Source organism: Felis catus, chromosome E2 (assembly GCF_018350175.1).
Source record: "Felis catus isolate Fca126 chromosome E2, F.catus_Fca126_mat1.0, whole genome shotgun sequence".
Taxonomy (NCBI): Eukaryota; Metazoa; Chordata; class Mammalia; order Carnivora; family Felidae; genus Felis; species Felis catus.
Genome location: NC_058382.1, coordinates 14,557,172 through 14,584,857, shown reverse-complemented (window position 1 = coordinate 14,584,857; position 27,686 = coordinate 14,557,172). Strand labels below are relative to the sequence as shown.

Below are 27,686 nucleotides of genomic sequence, written 5' to 3'. Positions count from 1 at the left end.
AGAGCGAGATCAGACACGCTGCCCGGGCTTCCAAAGCCAAGCTCTGCACGTTTGCCAAGAGCCTGGACTCTTTCTGTTCCTGACGACGAGGAGCAGGTGCAGATAACGGGGCAGACCCTAGAACCTACCGACTGAGAGCACAGAGCCTGGAGCCAAATCCCTGCCGGGATTCCACTCCCGGTTTTGCCACTTCCCAGCTCTGTGCCTCAGTTGCTCCCTCTGTAACGTGGGGAACGTAATAGCACTTCACTCGGGGCTGCTGAAAAGAGTAAACAAGTTAAATCTGTGAGAGTCTCGGGAGAGGGCTTTCATAGCCCAGGAGCTGCGTGAACGTTAAACCTCTTAGGGCACATCTGCTCGCCGGAATGGAAGCCGTGCAAGGACCCAATATCTTATTACGTCGCCGAGGCTATTTCTACTTTGAACCAGAGAATCCAGGCGCGTCTGTCTGCAGAGCCCGAGTTTCCCCACCACACTGGGTGGCCCGGGCAGGAGCACGGGGGGAAGGCAGGGTTCAGGATTGGTGCTTCGGTATTTTCTCACGCCGTCCACAATCTCACACCCGGACGCTAGATCCCCCAGCACTTGTCCGTCAAATGTATGCATTTCCCCACCTTCATTAAATGCCTCTTACCGCATCAGTGATGAGATATCGGCTCTTCGGAGCTGGTAAAAGCCCTGGTCTTGGGCTGTGATACAAGGAGGTTCTCCTCGCCTCTTTCCGCCCTTGATTTATCCATCGCCTTCTGGTGACGTCGGCACTCTGAGCTTGGTGTCTCCATCTGCAAAATGAAGACACAGGCTTGGCCGCTGGGGCAGAGGCACTACTTCCTGACAGTCCCCAGCCGAAGACTACATTTCCCAGCCTCCTTGGCCGCTAGGTATGGCCGATAGGACGTGAGCAAAAGTGACGCCTGCAGTTTGGGGGGTTGTGCCGTCCATCCTGGTGTCTGGAAGTGGGATTTGATGGTGCGCCATCTTGGTACGAGACAGAATGATTCCATGGGGGTTGAGTAGGGAGGATGGGGCAACAATAGGGAAGGGGCCTGGGGTCCTTCGGCAGAACTGCCAGAAATGGACAGGAGGGAAAAGCAAGCTTCCCTGTTTAAGATGCTGTTATCTTGGGTCTCCGTCATGTGCCGTCAAACCCAAATCATAACAAATACCCCAGGATTGGGAGGATGTGATGAGTGAGTAGGTGAGAGCAGTGAGTGAGCCAGAGGCTTTAACTATGTTTTTTTTTTTTTAACTATGTCATAATATGATAAATCATAATAAGGTAGTAACTACTTAAAATTATTTACTTTTTATGGTAGGTAGAATTCTAAGGTGACCCCCAATGACCCACACCTTCATATGATCCCCCTTCCCTTGAGTGTGGGTGGGACATGTGAATATGATGGGGTAGCACTCCCAAGGCTACGTCACATTAAATGACAAAAAAGGATTTTACACGGGCTTTGAATGAATCAAACTGAAGTTAATCCTGAATGAGCCTGACAACAAATGTGTGGGTTTTATCTACACCAGTAACCAACTCCCTGGACACTGGGTGGCTGTCCTACAATTCACTGTTGACACTCTGCCCTGGAGTTAGCGTCAGCTCCCACAAGTTAAGGGCTCAGCCCCGCGAGACCTGCCTCCACCTCAGATGCCACTCAAAATCCCCGGTTGTCGCCGCACTTCTGACCAAGGAGCTATCAATTCAGGGGTTCTCGCAGCCCCTCTTCGAGTTTGCGAATTCATTAGAATGACTCTCAGAACTCAGGAAAGCACTTTACCATTACTGGTTTATTATTAAAGACACAAGAACAGCCACATGGGAGAGAGACATAGGGCCCAGCCTGCGGGAAGGGGGGCGCCACGTCCCCGGTTTCGCTGGGTGCACCGCTCCCAGTAACTCAATGTGCTCACCAACTTGGACTCTCCCCAAACTGTTGTTTAGGGGTTTTATGGAGGTTTCATTATGTAGACATGACTGATCAAATCGCCGGCCATGGGTGATTAACACCCTCCAGCCCGTCCCTCTTCCCCAGAGGTTGGGGGTGGGGCTGAAAGTTCTAAGCTTTTTTTTTTTTTTAATTCAAAAATTTTTAATGTTTATTTACCTTTGAGAAAGAGAGAGAGTGCTGGGGAGGGGCAGAGAGAGAGGGGGACACAGAATCCGAAGCAGGTTCCAGGCTCTGAGCTGTCAGCACAGAGCCCGACGCGGGGCTTGAACTCACGGACCGCGAGATCATGACCTGAGCCGAAGTCAGTTGCTCAACCGACTGAGCCACCCAGGCGCCTCTTTAGGTTAATTTCTTTTTAGTGATCTCTACACCCAACATGGGGCTTGAACTCATGACCCTGAGATCAAGAGTCCCATGCTGTTCCGACTGACCCAGCCAGGCACCCCATGTATTGATTTTCATTAAAAAAATCTTAATTTGGTTTCCATGACAATATTTATGTATTCTAAGGATGTGCGTTGGTGTAGGACTCTAGATTCTTGTGTTCCCCTCCTCAGAAATTCCAAAAGCTTATATATTTCACCTCTATTACAAGATTACAGTCAGAAAGATGTAGAAGCAGCAGGGTGGCATAAACTTATGGGAAACCGGGCATTGAGTAATAAGCCTGGGGCCTCACAGATGGATGTCAAAATCGGAATTCGATCCCAAGACACCTGGCACCACGAGTGATGCTCTTCATGTTCACCCTCCTGCCCCCGGTCCCACTCCCTGCCCTCCTGAGAGGCTAACGCCCGGTTAGGTCACTGCCCCTTGGTGCGATTTGGAGTCAGATGGATCTGGAAAAACAATTTGACCTTCTAAGCCTCAGTGTCCTTTTCTGGGCAAACTAAGGGACACAACGTTTGACGAAGCAGCTTAGAACTGTGGAAACCTGAGTTATCACAATGCTTCCTGTTTGGGCAACAAACCTCGTTTTTCTCTAAACCCCAGTTCAGCTTCCCTGCGGGGCAGAAACCTGCAATTTCTGTCTCAGGCCAGATCCTGGAAGAACTCGGGAGAATAAGCAGCCTCTGTGGGTAACCTGATAAGCAGAAACTCCAGGCTGACTTCCTGAACCCAGAGAGACGGTTCCGACCTTGCGATCCCACCACATGCTTCTCGAAGACTATTCTGCAGTTTTACAGGTCACGTGCTTCTATTTATCGCATAACACTCTCCAAGTTCAGCAACTCCCCTCTGTTACCACTGAGTGTAAAGAAAGGCATTTAATCAAGAAGGTCAGGAAAGGGGCCCCTGGTGGCTTAGTCGGTTAAGCATCCGACTCTTGGTTTCGGCTCAGGTCATGATCTCACCATTCGTGGGATCGAGCCCCTTGTTGGGCTCTGTGCTGATGGCGTGGAGCCTGCTTGGGATTCTCTCTGCCCCTCCCCTGGTACGTGCCCTCTCTCAAAATAAATAAATGAACATTAAAAAAAAGAAAAAAAACTTACATTAAAATAAAGTCAGGAAAAATGCTACATTCTGACTCAGTGTGGACACTTTTGTAATTCTAAGTACCTCAAAATCTACAGCTCTTACCATCGGGGAAAGTAGGGAAAGGGACATCAGGACTCTCACCCTCACTGTCCCCAATCACCAGCCTGGACAGTCCCAAAGGAAATGCTATCAAACCTCACCAGGACAATTCCAGTGGATTTTAAGGTGTTCCAGAACTTAGGAAAGGAAAAACTTCCAAATTATTTAAATGATGTTATAATAACATTAAAATTTAAAAGTAACAGGGCCGCCTGGTGGCTCAGTCGGTTAAGCGTCCGACTTTGGCTCAGGTCATGATCTCCCAGTTCGTGAGTTCAAGTCCCGAGTTGGGCTCTTGACAGCTCAGAGCCTGGAGCCTGCTTTGGATTCTGTGTCTCCCTCTCTCTGCCCCTCCCCTGCTCACGCTCTGTCTCTCTCTCAAAAATAAACATAAAGAAAAAAAATTTAAACTCTAAAACTAACTGGGGCGCCTGGGTGGCGCAGTCGGTTAAGTGTCCGACCTCAGCCAGGTCACGATCTCGCGGTCCGTGAGTTCGAGCCCCGCGTCGGGCTCTGGGCTGATGGCCCGGAGCCTGGAGCCTGTTTCTGATTCTGTGTCTCCCTCTCTCTCTGCCCCTCCCCCATTCATGCTCTGTCTCTCTCTGTCCCAAAAATAAATAAACGTTGAAAAAAAAATTAAAAAAAACAAAACAACAACAACAAAAAAACTCTAAAACTAACAAATAGTGCACAAGAAAATGACACTTAGGGAACACTTCTACGAACATCCTTAAATAAAAGCTGGGGGGGGGGGGGGCGGCGCCTGAGTGGTTCAGTCAGTTAAGTGTCAGACTCTTGGTCTCAGCTCAGGCCTTTTTTTTTTTTTTTTTTTTTTTAAGTTTGTTTATTTGTTTTGAAGAGGGTGAGAGGCTGAGGAGGGGGTGGAGGCGGGAAGAGAGAGAGAAAATCCCAAGCAGATTCCTTGCTCAGCTCAGAGCCCGATGTGGGGCTCGATCCCACAACCCTGGGATCATGACCTGATCTGAAATCAGGAGTTGGGACACTGATCGAGCCACCCGGCCACTCCTCAGCTCAGGTGGGCTCTGTGCTGGGCGGGAAGCCTACTGAAAGAAAAAACAAAAAAGACAGACATCCAGAAGCACATCAAAAGGCTTATACCTCATTTGTAAATAAGGATCACTCGAGGCACACGAAGATCGTGCATTATCAGTAACTACTTCATCATGGTGGGGACTATAAAAATAACCGTAGGAGGGCGTCCGGGTGGCTCAGTGGGTTAAGGTCCAACTTCCGCTCAGGTCCTGATCTGGCTTCAGCACAGAGCCCACTTCAAAACCTCCACCCCCCTCTTCGGCCCCTCCCCTGCCCACGCTGGCTCGCGCGTGCTCGCCCTCAAAAAAATAAATATTTAAACCAAAAGAATATTGTTTGCCCCTAAATGAATGTTCCGAAAGTAGATCTCTGGCAGATCTATTTATTCCTAGCTACTTTATCTTTCCTGTTTTTTCTGCATAAATGAGGATTCTTTCTGTTACATTTTTTCTAAAAGTTTGCCTGTGTGTTTGAAAATAATGCATTTCCGGGCACCCGGGGAGCTCAGTCGGTTGAGCGTCCAACTCTTGACATCGGCTCAGGTGGTGATCCCAGGGTTGCGGGATCGGGCTCAGCGCCGAGCGTGGAGCCTGCTTGGGATTCTCGTTCTCCCGCTGCCCCTCTCCCCTGCTAGCACTCTCTCTCTCTCTCTCTCAAATAGAAAGAGGATAATTGATTTCAAAAAAATGTAATGTCTCCACATTTATTTGATAGCCTGTTAACACACCGAATTCTCTTGTTTATAGTAGTTTTTCCTGTGGTTCTTAGGTTGAAGAACAGGTCATATCAAACAGTCAAAGTAATGCCTCTTTACAACTTTTCTACCTTGAATTTCTTTCTCCTTATTAATTCCTGGGCCGGTGCCTTCTGTCTCCTGTAAAACAATGTGAATGATAGTCAAGCACCCTTGTCTTGTTCCTGATTTTGTGGAAGTTCTTCACATATGTGTCTATTGCTCGGTGGGTGTTTGATCAAGAATGATTACTGAATTTTGTCAAAGGCCTTTGCGGAATCTTCAGTGATCCTAGGGTTATTTTTTTAAAGTTTACTTATTTGTTTTGAGAGAGAGAGAACCAGCAGGGAAGGAGCAGAGAGAGAGAAAGGGACAGATCTGAAGCAGGCTCCGTGCTGACAGCCACCAGCCCGATGTGGGCTTGAACTCACGAACCGCGAGATTATAACCTGAGCTGAAGTTGGGACGCTGAACCGACTGAGCCACCCAGGCGCTCCTAACACTCTTCTGAAGGACACAAAGGAAGTTTGTTTGTTCTTTTAATTGAGAGAGAGAGAGCGAGAGAGAGCGAGAGAGAGCGAGAGAGAGCGAGAGAGAGCGAGAGAGAGCGAGAGAGAGCGAGAGAGAGCGAGAGAGAATACCTCAAGCAGGCTCATGAGGCTTCATCCCAGGACCCTGGGATCACCACCTGAGCCTAACTAAATCAAGAGTCAGGTGCTCAACTGAGCCAGCTGGGTGCCACATTTTTTGGGGGGGGGGGGGAAGTCTTTTAAAAAATGGGAAAATAGGGGTGCCTGGCTGGCTCAGTCTGCAGAGCACGTGACTCTTGATCTCAGGGTTGTGAGTTTGAGCCCCACGTTGGGTGTAGAGATTACTTAAAAAAAAAAAAATTTTAAAGGGAAAATAGACCATTGGGATAGGAAGACTCAGTATCTTAATGATAAATTAACTGTTATGTGATTCTAAAAAAAAAAAAAAAAAAAAAAAGCTTTGCTTGAGAGGCGCCTGGGGGGCTCAGTCAGTTAAGTATCTGACTTCAGCTCAGGTCATGATTTCACAGTTTGTGAGCTCGAGCCTCGCATGGGGCTCTGTGCTGACAGCTCAGAGCCTGGAGTCTGTTTCAGATTTTGTGTCTCCCTCTCTCTCTGCCCCTCCCCTGCTCGCGCGCTCTCTCAAAAACAAATAAACATCAAAAACTACCAGATTTGGGGCGCCTGGGTGGCGCAGTCGGTTAAGCGTCCGACTTCAGCCAGGTCACGATCTCGCGGTCCGTGAGTTCGAGCCCCGCGTCGGGCTCTGGGCTGATGGCTCAGAGCCTGGAGCCTGTTTCCGATTCTGTGTCTCCCTCTCTCGCTGCCCCTCCGCCGTTCATGCTCTGTCTCTCTCTGTCCCCCCCAAAAATAAATAAACGTTGAAAAAAAAACTACCAGATTTAAAACTACGTAGTCAGAAAATCGAAAACACAGCTTAGCATATGACGAAGGGGCATCTTTAAACAAAGTGAGCAGGGAAAAGAAGGACTAGTTGGTAACTGGTGCTGGGGCAACCAGTAGCCCCTGAAAAATAAATTTTGAATTCTTACTGTACATCAGGATAAATTCCAAGTGTTCAGAGACTCAAATATGCACAAAGAAACTACACACACGCACACACACCCCCCAAGAAAATCTTGAGATTCGATACCTTACTGGTTTAAAAGAAAACAGCAAAAAAAAACAAAACAAAACAAAACAAAACCAAAAACCTGCCTGCCCAAAGGCTTTCAGGAAAACCAGACACAAGTGACTAACTGGGGAAAGATATCCATAACTCACATTACAAGCTATTATCCTATCTCACATATTACACCGCCAGCTACTGGAATCAACAAAGAACAACAATTCTTCAGGAGAGAAATGGATAAAAGATACGAACACAGGGTTCACAGAAAAGGGAGTATACATACAATTTCCAATGAGTACCCTGGCCCAGAATTCTCACTTCTGGAAATTCACACTATGGATGTTACACATAACAAAGCATCTAAGAAGCTGCTGATTAGAAGATGCCCCAAGGAAAAATGCCGTATTACACCATCAAAGGTTACGCTATGCCCCATTGCACAGATGGCAAAACACGACAAGGTCATTTCCATCAAAGCATTTGCGCACAGGCCCTGTGATATGCATACAAGGTTACCTTTCACAGCCATTTTTTTTTTTTTTTTTTTTTTTTTTTTTGCCAACAGAAAATGGGTGAAGCGATAAAAGGTTAAAAAAAAAAAAAAAAGGAAAATCTGTCGGATCAAAAATTAGATTTTACTAAGAATTATCTTCTAAAATAAATGATGAATTTCTTTCTTTTTTTTAAAAATTTTTTTTTCAACGTTTATTTATTTCTGGGACAGAGAGAGACAGAGCATGAACGGGGGAGGGGCAGAGAGAGAGGGAGACACAGAATCGGAAACAGGCTCCAGGCTCCGAGCCATCAGCCCAGAGCCCGACGCGGGGCTCGAACTCACGGACCCCGAGATCGTGACCTGGCTGAAGTCGGACGCTTAACCGACTGCGCCACCCAGGCGCCCCAAATGATGAATTTCTGACATAAAAAAATCTAAAGACAAAGATGGAGAACGTGAATGCCCATCGATATGCTCCTGGATAAGTAAATTACAACATAATCAACCACAGAATGAAACAGAACGCAGCTCTGAAAAAGAACAAAGAACGAGGCAATGCAGTGGTTTGGAAGGATCTTCAAGGTACATACTTACTGAATAAGCAACGTGTAAATCAGTAAGTATGCCCACTTTTGTGAAGAAATGAAAAAAAAAAAACACCCAAATTTGCATTTGCTTGTGTGTACACAAGGCAACGACAGGAGAGGCACCTTGCAGATGTGGGTTGTGGCGGGGACTGGATGGAGGGGACAGGGATGGGAAGAACTTTCCGTGTATATTTCACGTTTTGGGGGTTTTCTGAATAGGTTTACCAAAAAAAAAAAATAAATAAAAAAGCTTAAACACATTAAAAATGAAAGAAAAAAAATCCAGAATCTTCAGCTATTCTCGAATACAAGGTTTATCAGGTAATATATACAACAAGTTACACTGCTTGCCGTTTGAAATGCTTCACAGAACACAAAGTCGATCTCGTGCTAAAACCTTCTGTTGAACCGGACGTGAACAGAGCACATATTCGGACAATGTCAAGTTCTCGCCATAGGCTTCCAGTCTCTCCACGGGGTAACTCCGCCGTGGCTCCTTACTCCTCCCCATCACGATTTGAGAGTTTCTTTCGTCATCACGGGCTCCGATACCGGCCACAGTTCTTCATCGGGTCTCAACGTCCTGAAAACTATCCTTCACTTTTCAGTGAAGCAGTTTTGAAAGTCATTTCCACAACACAGGGAGAAGGCTCTGTATCAACCCCAAACTCAACAGTTACAGGAGTCACAAGGCTTTGAATTTCTTTTCTGAGGCTTTGTCGCGATAAACGCCCTCCCCCCCCCCCCCCCGCAACTATGCCTCGCCTTATCTCATACACTTTGACCTTCTAAAATCGAGGGACAGGACTGGCGCGAGACTTGAAAACAGAGGCTCCCCTCTGCAGTGGTTTCGCCACCGGACTATTCTCTGCTTATGTACTTGTCACAACCAAGTTCCTCTATCAGAGGATTGATGACCTCGGACGCAGTGAGGGCTACCGTAAATGTCAAAATGTCAAAATCCATCCTCTGGGGATTCCGCTGGTACTCGGCATCAAACGCTGCTTCCCGGGCTCTGCAGGCCTCCACAAACCTCCTGCGGCGTTCTCCCAGCTCCTGAATTCTGCCCGGAGCGATCGGGTAGTGTTCCAGGTAGTGGCGCAGGAACTGCTGGTAATTGATTCCTAAAACGCTAAGTGGGTGACGGAGGCGGAGGTACGGCAACGCAGCCAGCCCCGGGCCGTTCCCGGGCCGGGATCGGGGTCTGGCCTGCGCGCCCTCTTCCTCCGCTGGCTCCGCCAACACTCGGGCTACCTGTGCGTCGCGGGCCTCCCCGGGCGCCGCCACCGGACCTTCCCCGGGCTCCGCAGGCCCCGCCGGGGCCGGCTCCCGCCTCCCGCCGCCTACCTCCGCCCGCGGGGCGTCGCGGTGGCCATTCGCCGCGTCCGTCTGCCGGACACCGCTGTCGGGGGGCAGCTCGGACATCTCGGACCCCGGGGTCAGCTGGGCCGCTCCCAGAAAAATTGGAAAAACGGGACGTCGCGACTACGGGCGGGCGCGTAAGTGCGTGTGCGCGAGCGCTGTGCGCACCGGTGAACGCGGCGCGTGCGTTTATCCTACGGATACACCTAGGAGCGCTGCGCACGCGTCATTCCCGGCGCCCGTGCCCCGCCGGGCGCCACCTCGCGGCCAGAAGCGTCATCACAGCCGAAACGGCCCCGAGCGGGCAACGGCACGTCGAAGGGCGCGTCCCTATTTTCCGTTTGAGTCAGTTTAACGTTTACCCCAGGAGAGTGTTACAAGGTTGCTTCTTGTTGGCTTTCCCCAGGTTCCACCCAACATGCTCCTCTCTACGCTTGTTCTCTGGTGATTATAATGCCACATCTGCAGTGCGCCCGGCGGTCCGCTGGATCTGCCTCGTGCTTCAACAGAACTTGGACTGACCAGACCCAGGGACACCCCTTATTCCAGCCTCAGACCACCCTCCAGCCGCCTTTACAGTCTCAACCCCCGGAACCACCTTCTCAGCCACCCTCTGCCTCTGGGGCCAACCAACACCGTTTTTTGAGCTTAGCGCCTTGTTGCCGGCCAATCATGAGCTCTCAGTGTCGTCAGAATTATTCCCCCGAGGTGGAGGCCTCCGTCAACTGCCTGGTCAACATGCATCTGCGGGCCTCCAACACCTACCTCTCTCTGGGCTTCTATTTCGACAGCAGCGATGTGGCTCTGCAGGGCTTGGGCCACTTCTTCCGCGAGTTAGCCCTGAAGAAGCGCGAGGGTGCCCAGCGGCTCTTGAAGTTGCAAAACCAGCGGAGCGGCAGCGCGCTCTTCCAGGACGTGCAGAAGCCGTCGCACGACGAGTGGGGTAAAGCCCTGGACGCCATGGAAACGGCTCTAGTCCTGGAGAAGAACCTGAACGAGGCAATTTTGGATCTGCATGCCCTGGGTTCTGCCCGTGCCGACGCTTATCTCTGTGACTTCCTGGAGAACCACTTCCTGGGCGAGGAGGTGAAACTCATCAAGCAGATGGGCAGCCACCTGACTAACCTCCGCAGGCTGGCCGGCCCTCAGGCCGCGCTGGGCGAGTATCTCTTCGAAAGGCTCACCTTCAAGCTCGACTAGCAGCCTCTGGAGCCCAGCAACCTTGGAGGGGCCCCTCTGGCATCCCCTTAGTGCCAGGGCTTCAGCCTGGGCTTGTCTGAGCAGCTTTTTAACCACGACGACGGAGCCCTCTCCCAAACTGTCGACCCGATGGAAACAATAAAGCTTTTTGCAATGAAAAACAGAAACGCTGCCTGTATTATACACCAGGATATCCTAGATTCTTGGTTTTTTGTTTGTTTGGGGGGTGGGTGGGTGGGTGGGGAGGATGTTCTTTATTATTTTCCATTTATTCATTTGCCTATCTTCCCCATAGCAATCCTCTCTCTCTCTCTTTTTTTTTTTTTTTTTTTACATTTTTAATGTTTATTTTTGAAGGAGAGAGAGCGCACGTGCGCACGAGTGGGGGAGGGGCAGAGAGACAGGGAGACACAAAATCCCAAGCAGGCTCCAGGCTCTGAGCTGTCAGCACAGAGCCGGACATGGGGCCCAGGAACTGTGAAGTCGGAGACTTAAGGGACTGAGCCACCCAGGTGCCCCCCCCCCCCCATAACAATCCTCTTAACAATTAAAGCTTTATAATAATACCCCCTTGTTATCTTTTTTTTTTTAATTTTTTTTTCAACGTTTATTCATTTTTGGGACAGAGAGAGACAGAGCATGAACGGGGGAGGGGCAGCGAGAGAGGGAGACACAGAATCGGAAACAGGCTCCAGGCTCTGAGCCATCAGCCCAGAGCCCGACGCGGGGCTCGAACTCCCGGACCGCGAGATCGTGACCCGGCTGAAGTCGGACGCTTAACCGACTGTGCCACCCAGGCGCCCCCCCCCCCCCCCTTGTTATCTTTAAAACTTCTTTAGCTACTCTTGGACGGTTATGTTCTTCTAAATCTTATTTGTGTGACATAACCTATATGCAGAAACGTATACAAAAGTATACAGCGGAATGGTTTATCAGAAAGTGAACAGCCATGTAACCACCACTGGAAATTGACTCCCCATACTCCCGAACCCTTCCCCCTTCACAAGAATCTCCTTTCTACCGGGAGGTAACTACTAGCCTGGTATTTATGGTCATTGTTTACTTGCTTTGCTTTTTGTTCTATTCCTGGGGGTGCATTCCTGTATTTTAGTTTTGCTTATTAAAAAATTTTTTTAAGTTTATTTTTGAGATAGAGAATCCCAACCAGGCTCGCCCCCTCAGTGCAGAGCCCCGATGAGGAATTAGAACTCACGACCTGAGCAGAAATCCAGTGAATTAACTGACTGAGCCACCCAGACCTGCCAGTGTCGCTTACTTTTTGAAATTGTATACCCTTGTGTCTGGTTTCTTTCACGCACTATTTTTATGAGATTCACCCATGTTTTCCATTGTGGTTATAAATAGTTAATTTTCTTTAAACATTTTTTAAAATTTTAAGTAAACTCTAATAAGCCCAATGTGGGGCTCGAACTCACCAAGTGGAGATCAAGAGACACATGCTCCGTGGACTGAGCCAGTGAGGCACCCCAGTAGTTCATTTTCTTGATAGGTACATAGTCATTGCTATTTTTGTTATGTGTCTCATAATATTACAACATCTTAAATATTGGTTCTCCAATTACGTTCTCTTTATTCTAATTAATGGAAAGACTTCAGAGAGGGAAATTCTTTTTTTCAATTTATTTTTTTAATGTTTATTTTTGAGAGAGAGAGACAGAGGGTAACAGGGTCAGAGGAGAGAGGGAGAGACAGAATCTGAAGCAGGCTCCAGGCTCTGAGCTGTCAGCACAGAGCCCAGTGCAGGACTTGAACTCATGAACCTTGAGATCATGACCTGAGCCAAAGTCGGACCCTTAACCTACTGTGCCACTCGGGCGCCCCAGGAAATTCTATCTTTGATTTTGCTGGTGGTGACTCCCATCATGATGGCTGTGATTCCCGGGCATCAGCAAGTAACGTTAATGACTCACTGCTCTCTGCCCTATCAGGAGTAGCTATTCTGGGGGCGCTTGACTGGCTCAGTCAGGAGAATATGTGACTCTTGATCTCTGGGTCATGAGTTCGATCCCCACGTTGGGTGTAGAGATTTCTTAAACAAATGAAACTTAAAAAAAAATTTTTTTAAAGGAGTAGCTATATGTTCTCATTTAATTTTCCTGGTCCGAGCATCGCATTTATAAAACACAACATTCAGCCTCCTCGCTGCTTCAAACACAGCTCTTCACCAGACTCTCTGCCATCACTCTAGGTGTGGCTCATCTCTACAGCCAGTGTGGGGCTTGAACCCACAACCTCGAGATCAAGAGTTGTGTGCTCCAGTGACCTAGCCAGACAGACACCCCATGTGGGGCTCCTTCAAGGCAGCTCCCAGGCTGGGCTGGAGACCCACAGGTCCGTGCTCCCACTCTCAGGCTGCCCAGAAAATCACAAATACTTAACAAAAGAGTTCCCAGACGTAGGTAACAACATATATTATTAGGGGAGGAACTAGAAATTGTAGTAATTTTGCTATAATCCTATGGAGGCACATATAATCCTGCTCTCTGAGGCCCCAAATGACCTTACAGCAGAAGTTGAAAATCCTTCCTATTATCTGGGCATAGGAATGGCTATAAACAAAATTATAGTGTCTTGAATAGAAGTGCTCACGTGGGGAGATAAAAGTAAAACTTAGAGATAGATTCCGGGTTGGCTAGTGCTCCCAAGACTGTACTTCCAGTGGCTGAAGCATCTTTGTCTCTGACTTGCTGCCACTATTTCTGGATCATTTGAGGACAGTGTCAATCATGCCACAGACTAAACAATTAAAGGAACTCATATTAGGGGATTCACAATTTTTTGTTTTTTTGTTTTTTTACAGGACAAAAATAAAGAGAATGTTTTTTAAAGGAGATTTAAAAATTAAAAACACATTTTTAAGTTTATTTATACTGAGAGAGAGTGAGAGAGGACACGCACGAGCAGGGAAGGGGCAGAGAGAGAGCTTTGTACTGTCAGTGGTGTGGAGCCCAATGTGGGGCTCGAACTCACAAACGCTGAGGTCATGACATGAGCCGAAACCAGAAGTCAGGTGCTTAACTGACTGAGCCACCCAGGCGCCCCTACAGAAACAAATGTAAAAATGTTTATTTATGTTGAGGGAGAGGGAACGGGGGCAGGGGAGGGGCAAAGAGAGAGGGAGACAGCGGATCCCAAGGAGGCTCCGTGCTGTCGGCACAGAGCCCGATGCAGGGCTCGATTTCACAAACCATGAGGTCACGACCTGAGCCCAAACCAAGAGTCAGATGCCTAACCGACTGAGCCCCGCAGGCACCCCATGGGGAGACACTTTTTCAAGGGGGTATCTGGTGGGGGGTTTTCATGCGACCGCCCCAGACACTTGCTCTGTTTTCGGAGCCTTTCCCCTCTGTAACCGAAGACTTTCTCGGGAGCCTCCTTCCGGTGCCAGGGTGTGACACAAACGCTTCGTTTTCTTCATCCTTAGTCTAAGAATACCCGCATGGCTCCAAATGACCCGAAGCTACAGCTTTCTGGAATGCGGCTGGATGGCCCAAGACAGTTGTCTATACAGGACGCTTGTCCTGTTAGCCAGAAACATGAAGGTCGTCTTAATCTCCAGCTTCTCCTGGGCATGGCCTGGGTCTGTATCATCCCCTTTTGGGGGCCGTTCAACAAAAATGCCTCACACAGGGGCTTGGATAAATTGGTCACAGTTCATCTAAATGACGGGTGCTTGTTTGCAGCGATTACAAATCATGTAGAAAATACCCAAGGGCACGATACCGGGCTGTGAAATTTTGTGTCGCATTAAAATTGCAGGAGGGTAATTCGTTTTTAATTATTTAGTTTTCAAATATTAAAAAAAGTTTTTTTTGTACTGTAATTTTTTTTAATGTTGATTTTTGAGACAGAGGGAGACAGCGCGCGAGGGGGGGAGGGGCGGAGAGAGAGAGGGAGACCCAGAATCCGAAGCAGGCTCCAGGCTCTGAGCTGTCAACACAGAGCCCGACGCGGGGCTCGAACTCACGGACCGCGAGATCGTGACCCCAGCCGAAGTCGGATGCTTAACTGAGCCACCCAGGCACCCCTGTCCTTTTTCATTATATGCTGTTGTCTCTGTGCCTAATTTACAGATTTTTCTCGAAGGTATGCATACATAGGAAAAAATACAGCGTACGTGTTGGGTTTGGTATTCACTGTTTCAGGCATCCACGGTGGGGGGGGGGGAGTGGGTCTTGGAACGTATTTCCTCGCAGATAAGTTGGGGGGCTACCGTCTTTTTAAAAATCAGGACATTCTCTTGTTTCAAAAGTGGGTTGGGGGCGCCTGGGTGACTCAGTCGATTAAGCGTCTGACTCTTGATTTTGGCTCAGGTCGGGATCCCACAACTCAGGAGACTGAGTCCCGCATATCTGCCTGTGCACTCACAGTGTGGAGCCTACTGGGGATTCTCTCTCTCCCTCTCTCTCTCTGCCCCCCCCCCCCATAGATAAATAACCATTAAGAAAGAGAATAAGACCATTTAAAGACAACAGCAACAACAACAACAACAGCGTTTTTCCCTGGGGATGTTTCCCCTTTTCATGTAGTCAATGCCCCGAGACCTACCCATTCCAGGAGAGGTGGAGGCCTGTGTTGTTTTTCTTGCCGGAGATGTGGGAGGAAATGAGAACCTTTTAGCTAATTTTTTTATTAGCCAAGGGGATGAAAGAACATCCTTTTCTCTCTTTTCCGTCTACTCTTCCCTTTCCCTAGTGTGTCTCTTGTCGGTCCCGCCTGGAGCTGGCTGTCGGCTGCCTTCTCCACGGAAGCGCTTCTCCTGCCCGGGCCTCTGTGCGGGGCGGGGCTGGGCATCTCTCCAAAATCCGCTGAGCCCGGAGCTCAGATGTGAGTGGACGGTCACCATCACCACCAGGGGAGCCGAGAACCTTCCCGTTGGCATGAATTCCCTGAACCCGTGTGTGAGTCTAGGAGCCCCGGGTTCTTTCGTTCCTTCTCTCGCGGATCTCAAAGGCCTGTACCCGCCACCCCCACCCCCCTGCCAGCCCCCATCTAATCCTGCATCGGTGATAAAGCAGAGGAGAGAAAAAAAAAAATGGAGAGAGGGTTTAGGATACACCTGTGAGGCACCCAAGGGGCCAGAAATATGGCCAGGCTCATGCTTTTGCCAATGTCAGCATCAGGGTGTGAGCCCACGCAATCGGACTCTAGAGGCCGTGCCCTTGACCCCTCTGCTCTACTCTGTGCCCTTGACTTGACTGCTTTGTCCTCTCGAGGGCTGACGCCACCCGAGGACGGCATGCTACGGAGGACGGTGCAGAGAGCAGTCAGACAGACCCGGGACGACTTCACATTCACTTCTAGTCCCTCCTGAGCAAGCAATTCACGTGACCCAGGGAGTGACTAAGCTGTGGACGAGCCGGGGGCATCAAATTCTCACCATCCTTGTTGTTGGGCAGCCAGGACCTCCTTCTCCAGTACACGTGGCCCCTGGGGTCCCTCGGCAGCCCTGGTGAAGGAAGATTCCCAGCAGGTTTCTGAAATCTGAGGAAATTCAAGGAAACGCCACGAACCTTTAGATGTCCACCTGCACTGTCGGAGCAGGAAACGGTGAAGTGCAAATTGAATTTACGGGAGCGACTGTTCAAATGCTTTTAACGCAGGGGCACCCGGGTGGTTCGGCCGGTTGAGCGTCCAACCCTTGATTTCAGCTCAGGTCATGATCTAAAGGTTCACGAGTTTGAGCCCCGAGTCGGGCTCTGCGCTGACAGCTTGGAGCTTGCTTAGGATTCTCTCTCTCCCTCTCTCTCTGCCCCTCCGCAACTCGTTCTCTCTCTCTCACTCTCAAAATAAATACATTTTAAAAATGCGTGTAACGTTAAGATCTACACATTACCCATTAAAAAAAACAATAGGCTGGGGCGCCTGGGTGGCTCAGTCGGTTGAGCGTGTGACTTCAGCTCGGGTCATGATCTCACGGTTCGTGGGTTCGAGCCCCGCGTCGGGCTCTGTGCTGACAGCTCGGAGCCTGAAGCCTGTTTCAGATTCTGTATCTCCCTCTCTCTCTGCCCCTCCCCCACTTGCACTCTGTCTCTCTCTGTCTCAAAAATAAATAAACATTAAAAAAAAAAAGATCTACACATTACCTGATGATTCAGCTAGGTTAGCAAAGCCTGCTGCTACCCTAAGGCTGTGAGACAGGCATGGAACGAGTAAGTTCGAGATAAACAATTCAGACAGTGCGATGTTCTCAATCAGCGTGTAAATATTTTTCCCAAAGCAAAGAGCTCACCTTCCAAAAGAACCATTCCAAATGGTTCCAAAGGGAAATCCTACTAAGTCCCCCAAAAAGGACTTTGTCTCTCTCCGTCCATCAGCTTTTGCTGATAATATACATCACCACAAGCTCAATCGTTTAGGCCGGTTTAGGAAGTTTAGGGCCCACTTGCCCTGGGCCCGCTGTGGCTCCAAGCTGTCAGCACAGAGCCCGATGCGGGGCTCAAACCCACGAACCTCGGGGTCACGACCTGAGCCGAAGTCGGTCGCTCAACCGACTGAGCCACCCAGGTGCCCCCAAACTTCTGTTCAGAAGTGACATTCATCATTAATGCTCACACTTCACTGGTCAAATTAAGTCAAACTGGCCAAGCCTGAGGTCAGTGGATGGCAAGTCTATTCCTCTCTTGGGACTCATAATATAACTTGCCTCCCCAATGCATTTTAAGCTGTTTCAGAGCATAAAAAAATTAATGGAACATTAATTGATTAATTAATCCATTAATTAATTAATTAATTAATTAATGGAACATTAATTTTTTCTTAAAAATTTTTTTAATGTTTATTGATTTTTTAAATTTTATTTATTTATTTTTTTAATGTTTATTGATTTTTGAGAGAGACAGAGAAAGAGAGAGAGACAGAGCGTGAGTGGGGGAGGGGCAGAGAGAGAGGGAGACATAGAATTGGAAGCAGGCTCTAGGCTCTGAGCCGTCAGCACAGAGCCCGACGCGGGGCTCGAACTCACGAACGGTGACATCATGACCTGAGCTGAAGTCAGACACTCAACCCACTGAGCCACCCAGGCACCCGCCAAAAATAAAATCTTAAAAAAAAAAAAAAGTTAAACAAAAACACGTCCTTCCCATATTTCATGTTCCTGAAAACACTAACACATAATATATGTGATACATGCTCTGTTGTATTTTTATGTTACCTGTCGTCTTAAATACCTTGAAAACATCAAATTAATCTTCCACTAAGCAATTGTCTTTGTTGACTATGACACGAAGAGATTACAAATTCTGAAATTTCGGAGGTTTCTCAAAAGTCTTCCAGTCCTCATTTTCCAGATAAAGGTTTAGAAAGTTGGGGCTTGTAGTCACTTCTTTCCTCATCTGGGTTAATATCACATGGCAAGTTGTTGCGTCAAGTTTTATTCTCACAAAGCCAAGCTGCTTTGCAGGGAGGCAAACAGGAAAGATACTTCCTGCGATGCAAAGAATCTGCATCACTCAGGATTTTTCTGAAAACAGGCTTCAAAAGACCCACGAGCATTCCACTGTTTTCTGTCGTTTCTGATGCTACTCTTCTTCAGTCGTGTAAAAATTGTTCTCCCTTAATCGAAAATATCCCTCCCCCCCCACCCGCCCAATAAAAACGTTCTAGTTGTAGGACTGGCAAGCAACTATCTTTCTCTTTTTCTTTTTAAAGTAAGTTCTATCTCCAACATGGGGCGTGAACTCATGACCCCAAGATCAAGAGTTGGGTGATCAACGGACTGAGCCCGCCAGGAGCCCCTGGCAAAAGCCGGGGGCACCTGGGTGGCTCAGTGGGTTGGGCGACCCACTTCGGCTGGGGTCATGATCTGCAGTCTGTGGGGTCAAGCCCCACGTGGGGCTCTGTGCTGACAGCTCGGAGCCTGGAGCCTGCTTCCGATTCTGTCTCCCTCTCTCTCTGCCCCTCCCCCACTCACGCTCTGTCTTCCTCTCAAAAATAAACAACCATTTAAAAAAAGAGAGAGAGGGGCGCCTGGGTGGCGCAGTCGGTTAAGCGTCCGACTTCAGCCAGGTCACGATCTCGCGGTCCGTGAGTTCGAGCCCCGCGTCGGGCTCTGGGCTGATGGCTCAGAGCCTGGAGCCTGTTTCCGATTCTGTGTCTCCCTCTCTCTCTGCCCCTCCCCCGTTCATGCTCTGTCTCTCTCTGTCCCAAAAATAAATAAAAACGCTGAAAAAAAAAAAATAAAAAAATAAAAAAAGAGAGAGAGATGGTCTTGAATCTAAAAAAAAATGGCACGGTTCCCGGAAGGTAGCTTCCTTCCCTGGTGATGTAAAGGGCCTCGCATGTGACTATTCCCTATCTTTGAGCCTATCACAAGCCGAGTTCTGCAGCCAGAAACTAAGCCACAGATGCAAAGTAGACCTTCGATAAATGTAAAATAATCCAGATAGATGCTGGGAAAACGCGTTCGCCAGCTGGCATCCTGGGCTGCTTCCTTTCTCTGCACACACCCAGGAACACTCAGCGGGGTTGGTCAAACCCACCCAGGAACACTCAGCGGGGTTGGTCAAACCCTCTTAACTGGTTGCCGCGGGTGTTGGGCGTCTTTCCCCCAGAGGCTGCGCTTGCCTGGGGGTCTCCCGAGAGGGCAGCAGAGCCAGATCGGGACCTCTGCCTGCAGGACGTCGCGGTCGTCATTTGCTGCATTTGTCCGCGGGACACTGTTGTCCGCGGGCAGCTGGGGCACCTCAGGCGGCTGGGTCCGCTGGGCAGCTCCCGGGAAGACCAGAAAAAACGCCACGGCGCCATGGTGCGTGGGAACACGTTAGCGCGTGCCTGTGCGCCTGCGCGCGCGTGCGTGTTTAACCCTTGCGCCCTCGTGGAGACCGTGCCTGGGAGACGAATCCGCACGTGGACAACATTCCGGCCAGGCTCTAGTTGTCCCCAACCCCCAAGGAAGGACAAAAGTCGCTTCGTATTTTAAAACCTAGCCAAGTTAATTCTTTGTAAGACACACCTACACGATCGGATCTCAGTCCCTAGCTTGGTTTAGAAAGCTATGTAACTTTCCATGCTGGAAACCTAAAAGTGTCCCTCCAACCGCTACTGTTGTGTGACATGGTCTCCCCCTCTTCTCGTTCTGCTCCTGCTTTTCTCTTTCCCTTCCCTCCTTCCCTTCCACCCTCTTTCCCTGATCCTTCCTCTCCTCCCCTAGCATCCCCTCCTCCAACCTCCTCCACCTCCTCCTCTCCCTCTCTGCCCCTGTTCATCCTCTCTCCTTCTCCCAGCCTCCCTCCTTTCTTTTATCTATCTCCTCCTTCCCTTGCCCTCCCTCTTAACTCTAAATCTCTAGCAGACTTCTCTGCCTACCCTCCTGTTGTAAACCCACCCCCCCGCAAAGTTCCAGCCCCGGCTGCTTCTAGGGGATCTGTCTTCCAGGCCCATTTGTAATGCCACCCCTCTGCTTGGTCTATTTCGGACCCTGTGTTCTCTTGTATTAATGCATTTGCTTATCTACCCCAATGCAAATGATCCTACTATAATTATATCAGGCACTTATACACATATGCTTTGTTGACATCTGAGAAGGCTGAGTCCTTTTCCCCCGTTCTTCTTCCAGATGGTCTTAACTCTTCCTGGCCTTTCATACTGTGTGAATTTTTGAGTCAGTTTGAGAATTTCCATTAAAATCCTATTGGGATTTTGCTTAGAAATGCATATTCTTGGATGAATTTAGGGGGAGAACTGGCATCTTTAAAGCGGATTCTTCTCCTCCCCTAATGTGCTATGTGTGTCCACTTATTCAGGTCTTCTATTACATGAGTTTTATAATTTTCTTTATCATTGTTTTGCAGACATAGGTAGGAACACTCTAAATAAAAATATCCTGATAAATTCAGGGTGTAGTTTGCTTGGGAAGGTCAGTAAGTGGGAGGCAATGGGGAGTGACACTTATTTTTGAGATTTGGGTTATTTCTAGTTTTGGGCCATTATGAATGATATTTGTATGGACATGTTAAAAAATTCCCTAGGGATATATATCTAAGGATGGAATTTGGGGGTCAAAAGGAATACATACCTTCAACTTTACTAGCTAATGTCAAAGTTTTCTAAAGTAGTTGTATCGGAGCGCCTGGGTGGCTCAGTCGGTTGAGCGTCCGACTTCAGCCCGGGTCACGATCTCGCGGTCTGTGAGTTCGAGCCCTGTGTTAGGCTCTGGGCTGATGGCTCAGAGCCTGGAGCCTGCTTCCGATTCTGTGTCTCCCTCTCTCTCTGCCCCTCCCTCGTTCATGCTCTGTCTCTCTCTGTCTCAAGAATAAATAAACGTAAAAAAAAAAATTTTTTTTAAGTAGTTGTATCAACTTACACACCCTCTAGAGTGTTTCGTTTCTTCACATGCCAAACAATTTGTTTTTTACTAGTTGTGGGGTGTAATATTATGTCTTTGCATTTTAACTGCTATTTCAAGGATTACTAAGGTTGAACAGTGTTTTTTGATATACTTTTTTGTGAAATGTTTGCTTCAGTCTTTTCTCAATTTTTATGGGGTCATCTGACTTTATTATTGATTTGTAGGAGTTATAAAAAAATATCCTACACACGAATCCTTTTTTGGCACCCCACAATTTTGATATGTAGAATTTTTGTAGTTTGATTAAAACTATTTTCTAATTTCAATGTATGTTTCTTCCCTAACTCATGCATTATTTATACATTTGGGGGGAGAGAGTATGCTCTAAAAATTTAGACTCTAGGGGGGCCTGGGTGGCTCAGTTGGTTAAGTGTCCGACTTTGGCTCAGATCACGATCTCCTAGTTCTTGAGATGGTGAGTTTGAGCCCCGTGTCGGGCTTTCTGCTGACAGCACGGAGCCTGGAGCTTGCTTCAGGTCCTGTGTCTCCCTCTCTCTTTGCCCCTGCCACACTTGTGTTCTCTCTCTCTCTCTCGCTCTCTCATAAATAAATAAATAAATATTAAAAAAATAAAAATTTAGACTCTAAATCATTTTGTTACTTTGAAATTTGTTGATATATGCTTTATAGCATATAGCATATATCATATATATGCTTTATAGCATATAGCATATATCATATATATGCTTTATAGCATATAGCAAAGCATATATATGCTATATAGCATAGAGCATATGGCCAATTTTTGTGACTATTCTGTGTACGTCTGAAAATAATACATATTCTATCTTCTCTCTGTAGACTGGTTGGATAGAACAGTATTCTGTGTAACTTTCTTAGGCCAATTTCCTTAATTGTTTTGCTTAATCATTTTATATTTTTACATGTTTGAGCTATCAATTTATAAGAGAGATGTGTTAAAATTGTTCACAGTGATGGTGGATTTGTCCATTTCTCTCTGTATTTGTGTCCTGGGAAAATATGAAGATGTTTAGCAACTAATGTGCCTGGATTGCTGTACTTTGTCAATGGTGGCACTGTATTACTGGGAACCCCTGCGGAATATACTGTTCCTTTATTTCCAGGTGTTTCAAGCTTCAAGAAAGAAGCTGTGATCATTCACAAAAGCACCATTCAAAAAAAAAAAAAAAACCAAAACCCCAGACATTTCAGTTGTGTTAACCCCACTTCCCTGTGGGGGTTAGTCAGCTGGAAGAAGCAAGAAAAATGGAGGAGACTGGATAGCATATAGGCTCACTATGGTAGAAGCCAGTCACCATTAAGTCCAGAAACCATGAGATCCTTGGGATTTGAGGAAGTCTAAGACAGCCATGTTCTGGCCATACCAAGTGAAGTGTGAGACGTGAGCAAACACATCCATGTGGAAGCCCAGCCTGGTGTATCCTTCCGAAAACTTGAGTCCCCACTGTGATGATAAAAACCACACGGTGCACGACCCATGGGCGTATTACACCTGCAAAACTGGACGAGGGAATCATAAATTACTGTTTGAAGCCAATACATTTGGGAACGCTTTGCTATTTTGTTATCTCGAACAACAGCAAGACAAGGAGTCTGGTCACTGTTATCCATGTGTATGAATTGCGCTTGTTCTAACAAATGCTATCTTCCTTGGTCTAAAACCCTGACAATTCATTTCCAAACTTATGTCTGCCCACAGAAACTGGAAAAGTCTCGCAAATAAATCTTTGCCTACGGGAAGGAAAAGGCATTCTTTGAGGGCAACTTTTCACCTGGCGTTCCTCAAATTACAAAGTAACCCTCCCTCCCTCCCCCCCTCCCCGCCCCCCACAGCCACCATTATAATTCTGCGGCAGTTGACAGATACCTGACATCTTTGGTTTAGCTGTCTGAAATTGGGAAAGGATTTTGGCCATGTAGTAAGTACTAGGTAAGGATATTGTTACAAATGTCTTTTAAGATGTGACCCTGTCACTCACTCCTTGTGTCTGATCTGGGTGGTGGGTGTGACCCTTACTACTGGAGTGTTGCTACTTTTAGGTCCTCTGAGCTGATAAAGCAAGGAAATATCACACTGGCGTGTGATGAGAGGGTGTGACATGCTTCGATGTGCATTTGAAAGAAAACCTCTTACTACATCCTGGAGAATGGGGTGTTGGGGGGGAGGGCACTGAGTCCTGGCTCCCACCACTGGGAGACGTTGAGAACTTGGGTCTAGGATCTGACAGAGATGGGGAAAAGGCCACGCCTGACCTACCTGGAGGGAAGGGGACTGGTTCCCCGAGCAAGCGGGACTTTGACTTTGGAGATTTAGTGATCCTTTGAGATAGTCACGATGAGATCAGAAGTCGAGATGCACAAGCCTCAAGATCAGATGAGAGGCTGATAACAATGAATACCATTGCAATTAAGGTGGGAAATGTTGGACCCGGATCGGCTGGATTCAGAACCTGAGTATGCCACTTGTTAGCTCAGGGGTAGGAACCGGTTCCTTGAGACGTCTGTCCCTTATGCTCGTCATCTGTAAAACCAGTGCCAGACCTGCATTACAGGGTTTCTGTGGAGATTAAAGGAAATAATATACGAAAGCACCTTAGAACCATATCTGGCATGAAGTAAATACCCAATGGGTGTTAACTCCTGTCACGGAGCTGCAGGCATAGTTCCAACTTGAAAAGGTATTAGCTTTGTCTCAAGTGGATCAGGTTCTCACACAGTGAGAATGGGGAGGTGGAGGTGGGGGAGGCAGATTCTTTTAATCCAAATAGGGTCTGAGCTGATCAGACTCAGTCTTTGGTTGCTCTGAGAGCTGATTGGTACACCCCTTCCCCTAGGGTGTATCCCTCTGGGGCTCCGACTTTAGCTGAAGGTGTTAACCAGATCCCCTCCCCTTGGCGGGCACTAAGCTCCCATTGTTGTCTCTTCCTTAGCCCTTCTGCTCTGAGGCTGCTAAAGAATTAGAGACGAATACACAGTCTGCACTTAAATGTCTCCAATTGTCAGCCCCTGGGTGGCTCGGTGGGTTGAGCTTCCGACTTTGGCTCAGGTCATGACCTCGAGGTCTGTGAGTTTGAGCCCCTCCTCGGGCTCTGTGCTGACAGCTGGAAGCCTGGAGCCTGCTTTGGATTCTGTGTCTCCCTCTCTCTCTGCCCCTCCCCCACTCGTGCTCTGTCTCTCTCTGTTAAAAATAAATAAACATTGGGGCGCCTGGGTGGCGCAGTTGGTTAAGCGTCTGACTTCAGCTAGGTCACGATCTCGCGGTCCGTGAGTTCGAGCCCCGCGTCAGGCTCTGGGCTGATGGCTCGGAGCCTGGAGCCTGTTTCCGATTCTGTGTCTCCCTCTCTCTCTGACCCTCCCCCGTTCATGCTCTGTCTCTCTCTGTCCCAAAAATAAATAAACGTTGAAAAAAAAAACAATTAAAAAAAAATAAACATTAAAAAAAATTTTTTTAATGTCTCCAATCATCCAAAAGCATGTCCTTTATAGCAGTTTTATTTTTAACAAAATTTTAAAGTTTATTTATTTTAAGAGAGAGAGAGCGAGGGAGCGAGTGCTTGAACATGAGCAGGGGAGTGTCAGAGATCAAGGGAGAGAGAGGGAATCCCAACTAGGCTCCACGCTGTCGGCACACGGAGCCTATTCGGGGCTGGATTCCACGAAGCATGAGATCATGACCTGAGCTGAAACCCGGAGTCAGGTGCTTAACTGAGCCACCCAGGAGCCCCCTTTTATAGCTGTTTTAAAACCCAGAATCCAATCAAGTGCCGGGCATTCCGTAGGGTTGCTCTCTTTAGTCTCTTTTAATCTAGAACATTCTCCCTGCCTTGTTAATGTCATTTTGGGAAGTTTCCAGGACAGTTGTCATGTGAAAGGCTCCAAGCACAGGAATGAGCTTGGTGTGACTACGAACTGAAAGGAAGCCAGTATATCAGGCTTTATCTGCATCCCTTTATAACCTCAGGCTCACCTTTACAGCACCGTTACTGCTTTACTGAGGCGACCAGGGCCGCACAGATTTCCTGCTGGCTTCAAGTGGGTGTGAGCCGACAGCCCTTTCCTCAGGACCTTTCTCTGCCTGCCACTGGGCGTCTTTGACTTTTGGCCCAACACCCCTGCGAAGCCCTCTCAGCACCCATACACTCACAAACCCTCACTGCAGGGAAATTAATGCCAAGAGGGTGGCTTTTTTTTTTTTTTTAAGTTTATTTATTTATTTTTGAGAGAGAGAGAGAGAGAGAACATGTGGGGGAGAGGCAGAGAGAGAATCCCAGGCAGGCTCCAAGCTGTCAGTGCAGAGCCCTAGGTGGGGCTCGAACCCACAAACTGTGAGATCATGACCTGAGCTGACAGACTTAGCTGACATGCTTAACAGACTGAGCCACCCAGGCACCCCAAGAGGGTGGCTTCTTTTAAAAAAAAAATTTTTTTTTAACGTTTATTTATTTTTGGGACAGAGAGAGCCAGAGCATGAACGGGGGAAGGGCAGAGAGAGAGGGAGACACAGAATTGGAAACAGGCTCCAGGCTCTGAGCCATCAGCCCAGAGCCGGACGGGAGCTCGAACTCACAGACCGCGAGATCGTGACCTGGCTGAAGTCGGACGCTTAACCGACTGCGCCACCCAGGCGCCCCAAGAGGGTGGCTTCTTAACATGAGGGATGAGAGAAGATGAAAAAATACTTCCTTTTCTTTCCTAGGCAGAGAGTATGAAGAAACACTGCACAGCTAAGAGGGAAGGGTGGAAACCAAGCGGATGCTGGAAAAATCCTAAAAGGCAGCTGGACCCTTATTATGGGAAATTTTATTGCTCTGGTCACAATAAAGACCCATTGCTAGTGGTAAGTGGGGTAGTGAAAACCCATGACATAGCATCACATTAGTAAGCATTTTTTTTTTTTTTATAAATTTTTTTTCAACGTTTATTTATTTTTGGGACAGAGAGAGACAGAGTATGAACGGGGGATGGGCAGAGAGAGGGAGACATAGAATCGGAAACAGGCTCCAGGCTCTGAGCCATCAGCCCAGAGCCTGACGCGGGGCTCGAACTCACAGACCGCGAGATCGTGACCTGGCTGAAGTCGGACGCTTAACCGACTGCGCCACCCAGGCGCCCCGCATTTTTTTTTTTTTTTTTTAATGTTTAGTTTTGAGAGAGAGCACGAGCGCTAGAGGAACAGAGAACGAAGAGGACAGAGGATCTGAAGTGGACTCCACCCTGACATCAGAGAGCTGGATGCGGGGCTTAAACTCACCAACCCTCAAGATTGTGACCTGAGCCAAAGTTGAACGCTCAACCGAGTGAGCCACCCAGATGCCCCCTAAGCATTCTTATCTGTGTTTATTGACTCAAATCAATAACCTTGCTTTGTGCTAAGGGGAAATGGAAAAAGAAGAGCACACTAAACCCAAAGCTAGCAGAAGGAAGGAGACAAGATTAGAGCAGAGATCAATGAAAAAGAGACAACAAAAAAGAATAGCGTCAATGAAACCAAAAGTTCGTTCTTTAATAAGATTGACAGGGGCACCTATGTGGCTCAGGCAGTTGAGCGTCTTACTTCGGCTCAGGTCATGATCTCACGGTTTGTGAGTTCCAGCCCCACATTGGGTTCGCAGCTGTCAGCGTGGAACCTATTTAGGATCCTCTGTCCCCCTCTCTCTCTGCTCCTCCCCCTGCATGCACTCTCTCTCTCTCTCTCTCTCTCTCTCTCAAAACTAAGTAAACATTTAAAAAAATTTGACAAAATTGACCAACTGTTGGCTGGACCGACTTTGAATAAAGACTCAAATTTCTAAGATCAGAAATAAAAATGGTGACATTACTACCAGCTTTAACAAAATAAGTAAGGTTATACCAGAATATTATAAACAATTATATGGCTATATTAGATAAGCCAGGGGAAATGTATAATTCCTAGAAATGTACAAATTACCAAAACAGGCTCAAGAAGAAATATAAAATATGAATAAACCCATAAAAGTAAAGAGATTGAATCAGTCATCTCCCAACAAGGAAAAACCCTAGACCAGATGGCTTTGTTGCTGAATTCTACAAAACATTTTTTCAGGCCATGACCCTGCTACCAAAGCCAGATAAAGACATCACAAAAAAGGAAAGGTATAGATCAGTATCCCCATGTATTTGTTCGTTCTTTCTTTCTTTCTTCTTTCTTTCTTAAGATTTTTGTCATAGACTCTGGGTCTAAAGTTCTTTCTTGTCCAGCAAAAAAGCAGACGCAGGATTAAAATGTGAGAGATGGCTAATGTCCGGGAAAAGATAAGAGCCCCGAATAAGGATCCTTGCTCTGTATTTATTAAGATCAGAAGGCTTACAAACGTGATGGACGTGCACAAAGAGACAATGAATCTGTGAACATGAACTCATGGGCATGAGGGGAAGGGGGTTTGAAAATATATGGTGTTAGGGGTTTGGGTCAATATAAACCAAAATCCTGGCACTGGGTAGATGGATGTTAATGGCCATGTCTGTTTATCTTAGCCAGCCTAGGGGATAAGACAGATAGAGCATGTAACCTCAGGATTAACAAGGCACCTTTCTTTTGCTAATTAGCTCCACTCTGGGCAGCTTTACCTGCATTGATCTATAGCCCTATTTGCCTGTTTATCTAATTTGGTCCTTCCTTCCTGTGAAAACAGCTTTCTACTATAGTACTAAGTTGGGGGGTGTATGTGCCCTGAATACCTAATCTTATTTA

The 27,686-nt window shown here is 47.7% G+C and overlaps 2 protein-coding genes and 1 long non-coding RNA gene across 3 annotated transcripts; 1 reads left to right on the top strand and 2 right to left on the bottom strand.

Moving 5' to 3' along the window:
* Positions 1 to 8,351: 8,351 nt before the first annotated feature.
* On the bottom strand, positions 8,352 to 9,626 carry LOC102902632 (EP300-interacting inhibitor of differentiation 2). Its single transcript, XM_023245348.2, has one exon. The coding sequence runs from the start codon at positions 9,484 to 9,486 to the stop codon at positions 8,923 to 8,925; it is 564 nt and encodes a 187-aa protein (XP_023101116.1). The 5' UTR covers positions 9,487 to 9,626; the 3' UTR covers positions 8,352 to 8,922.
* Positions 9,627 to 9,723: 97 nt separating this feature from the next.
* On the top strand, positions 9,724 to 10,786 carry LOC101090730 (ferritin light chain-like). The gene has a single exon (XM_045046177.1). It carries the CDS (start codon positions 9,877 to 9,879, stop codon positions 10,621 to 10,623), a length of 747 nt encoding a protein of 248 aa, XP_044902112.1. The 5' UTR covers positions 9,724 to 9,876; the 3' UTR covers positions 10,624 to 10,786.
* Positions 10,787 to 22,051: 11,265 nt separating this feature from the next.
* Positions 22,052 to 24,063, bottom strand: LOC123382360. The gene is made up of 2 exons (XR_006590624.1): positions 23,232 to 24,063; positions 22,052 to 22,474 (listed from the first exon to the last, which is right to left on the bottom strand). It is a non-coding gene; the product is annotated as an uncharacterized LOC123382360 (long non-coding RNA).
* Between the last annotated feature and the right edge of the window lie 3,623 nt (positions 24,064 to 27,686).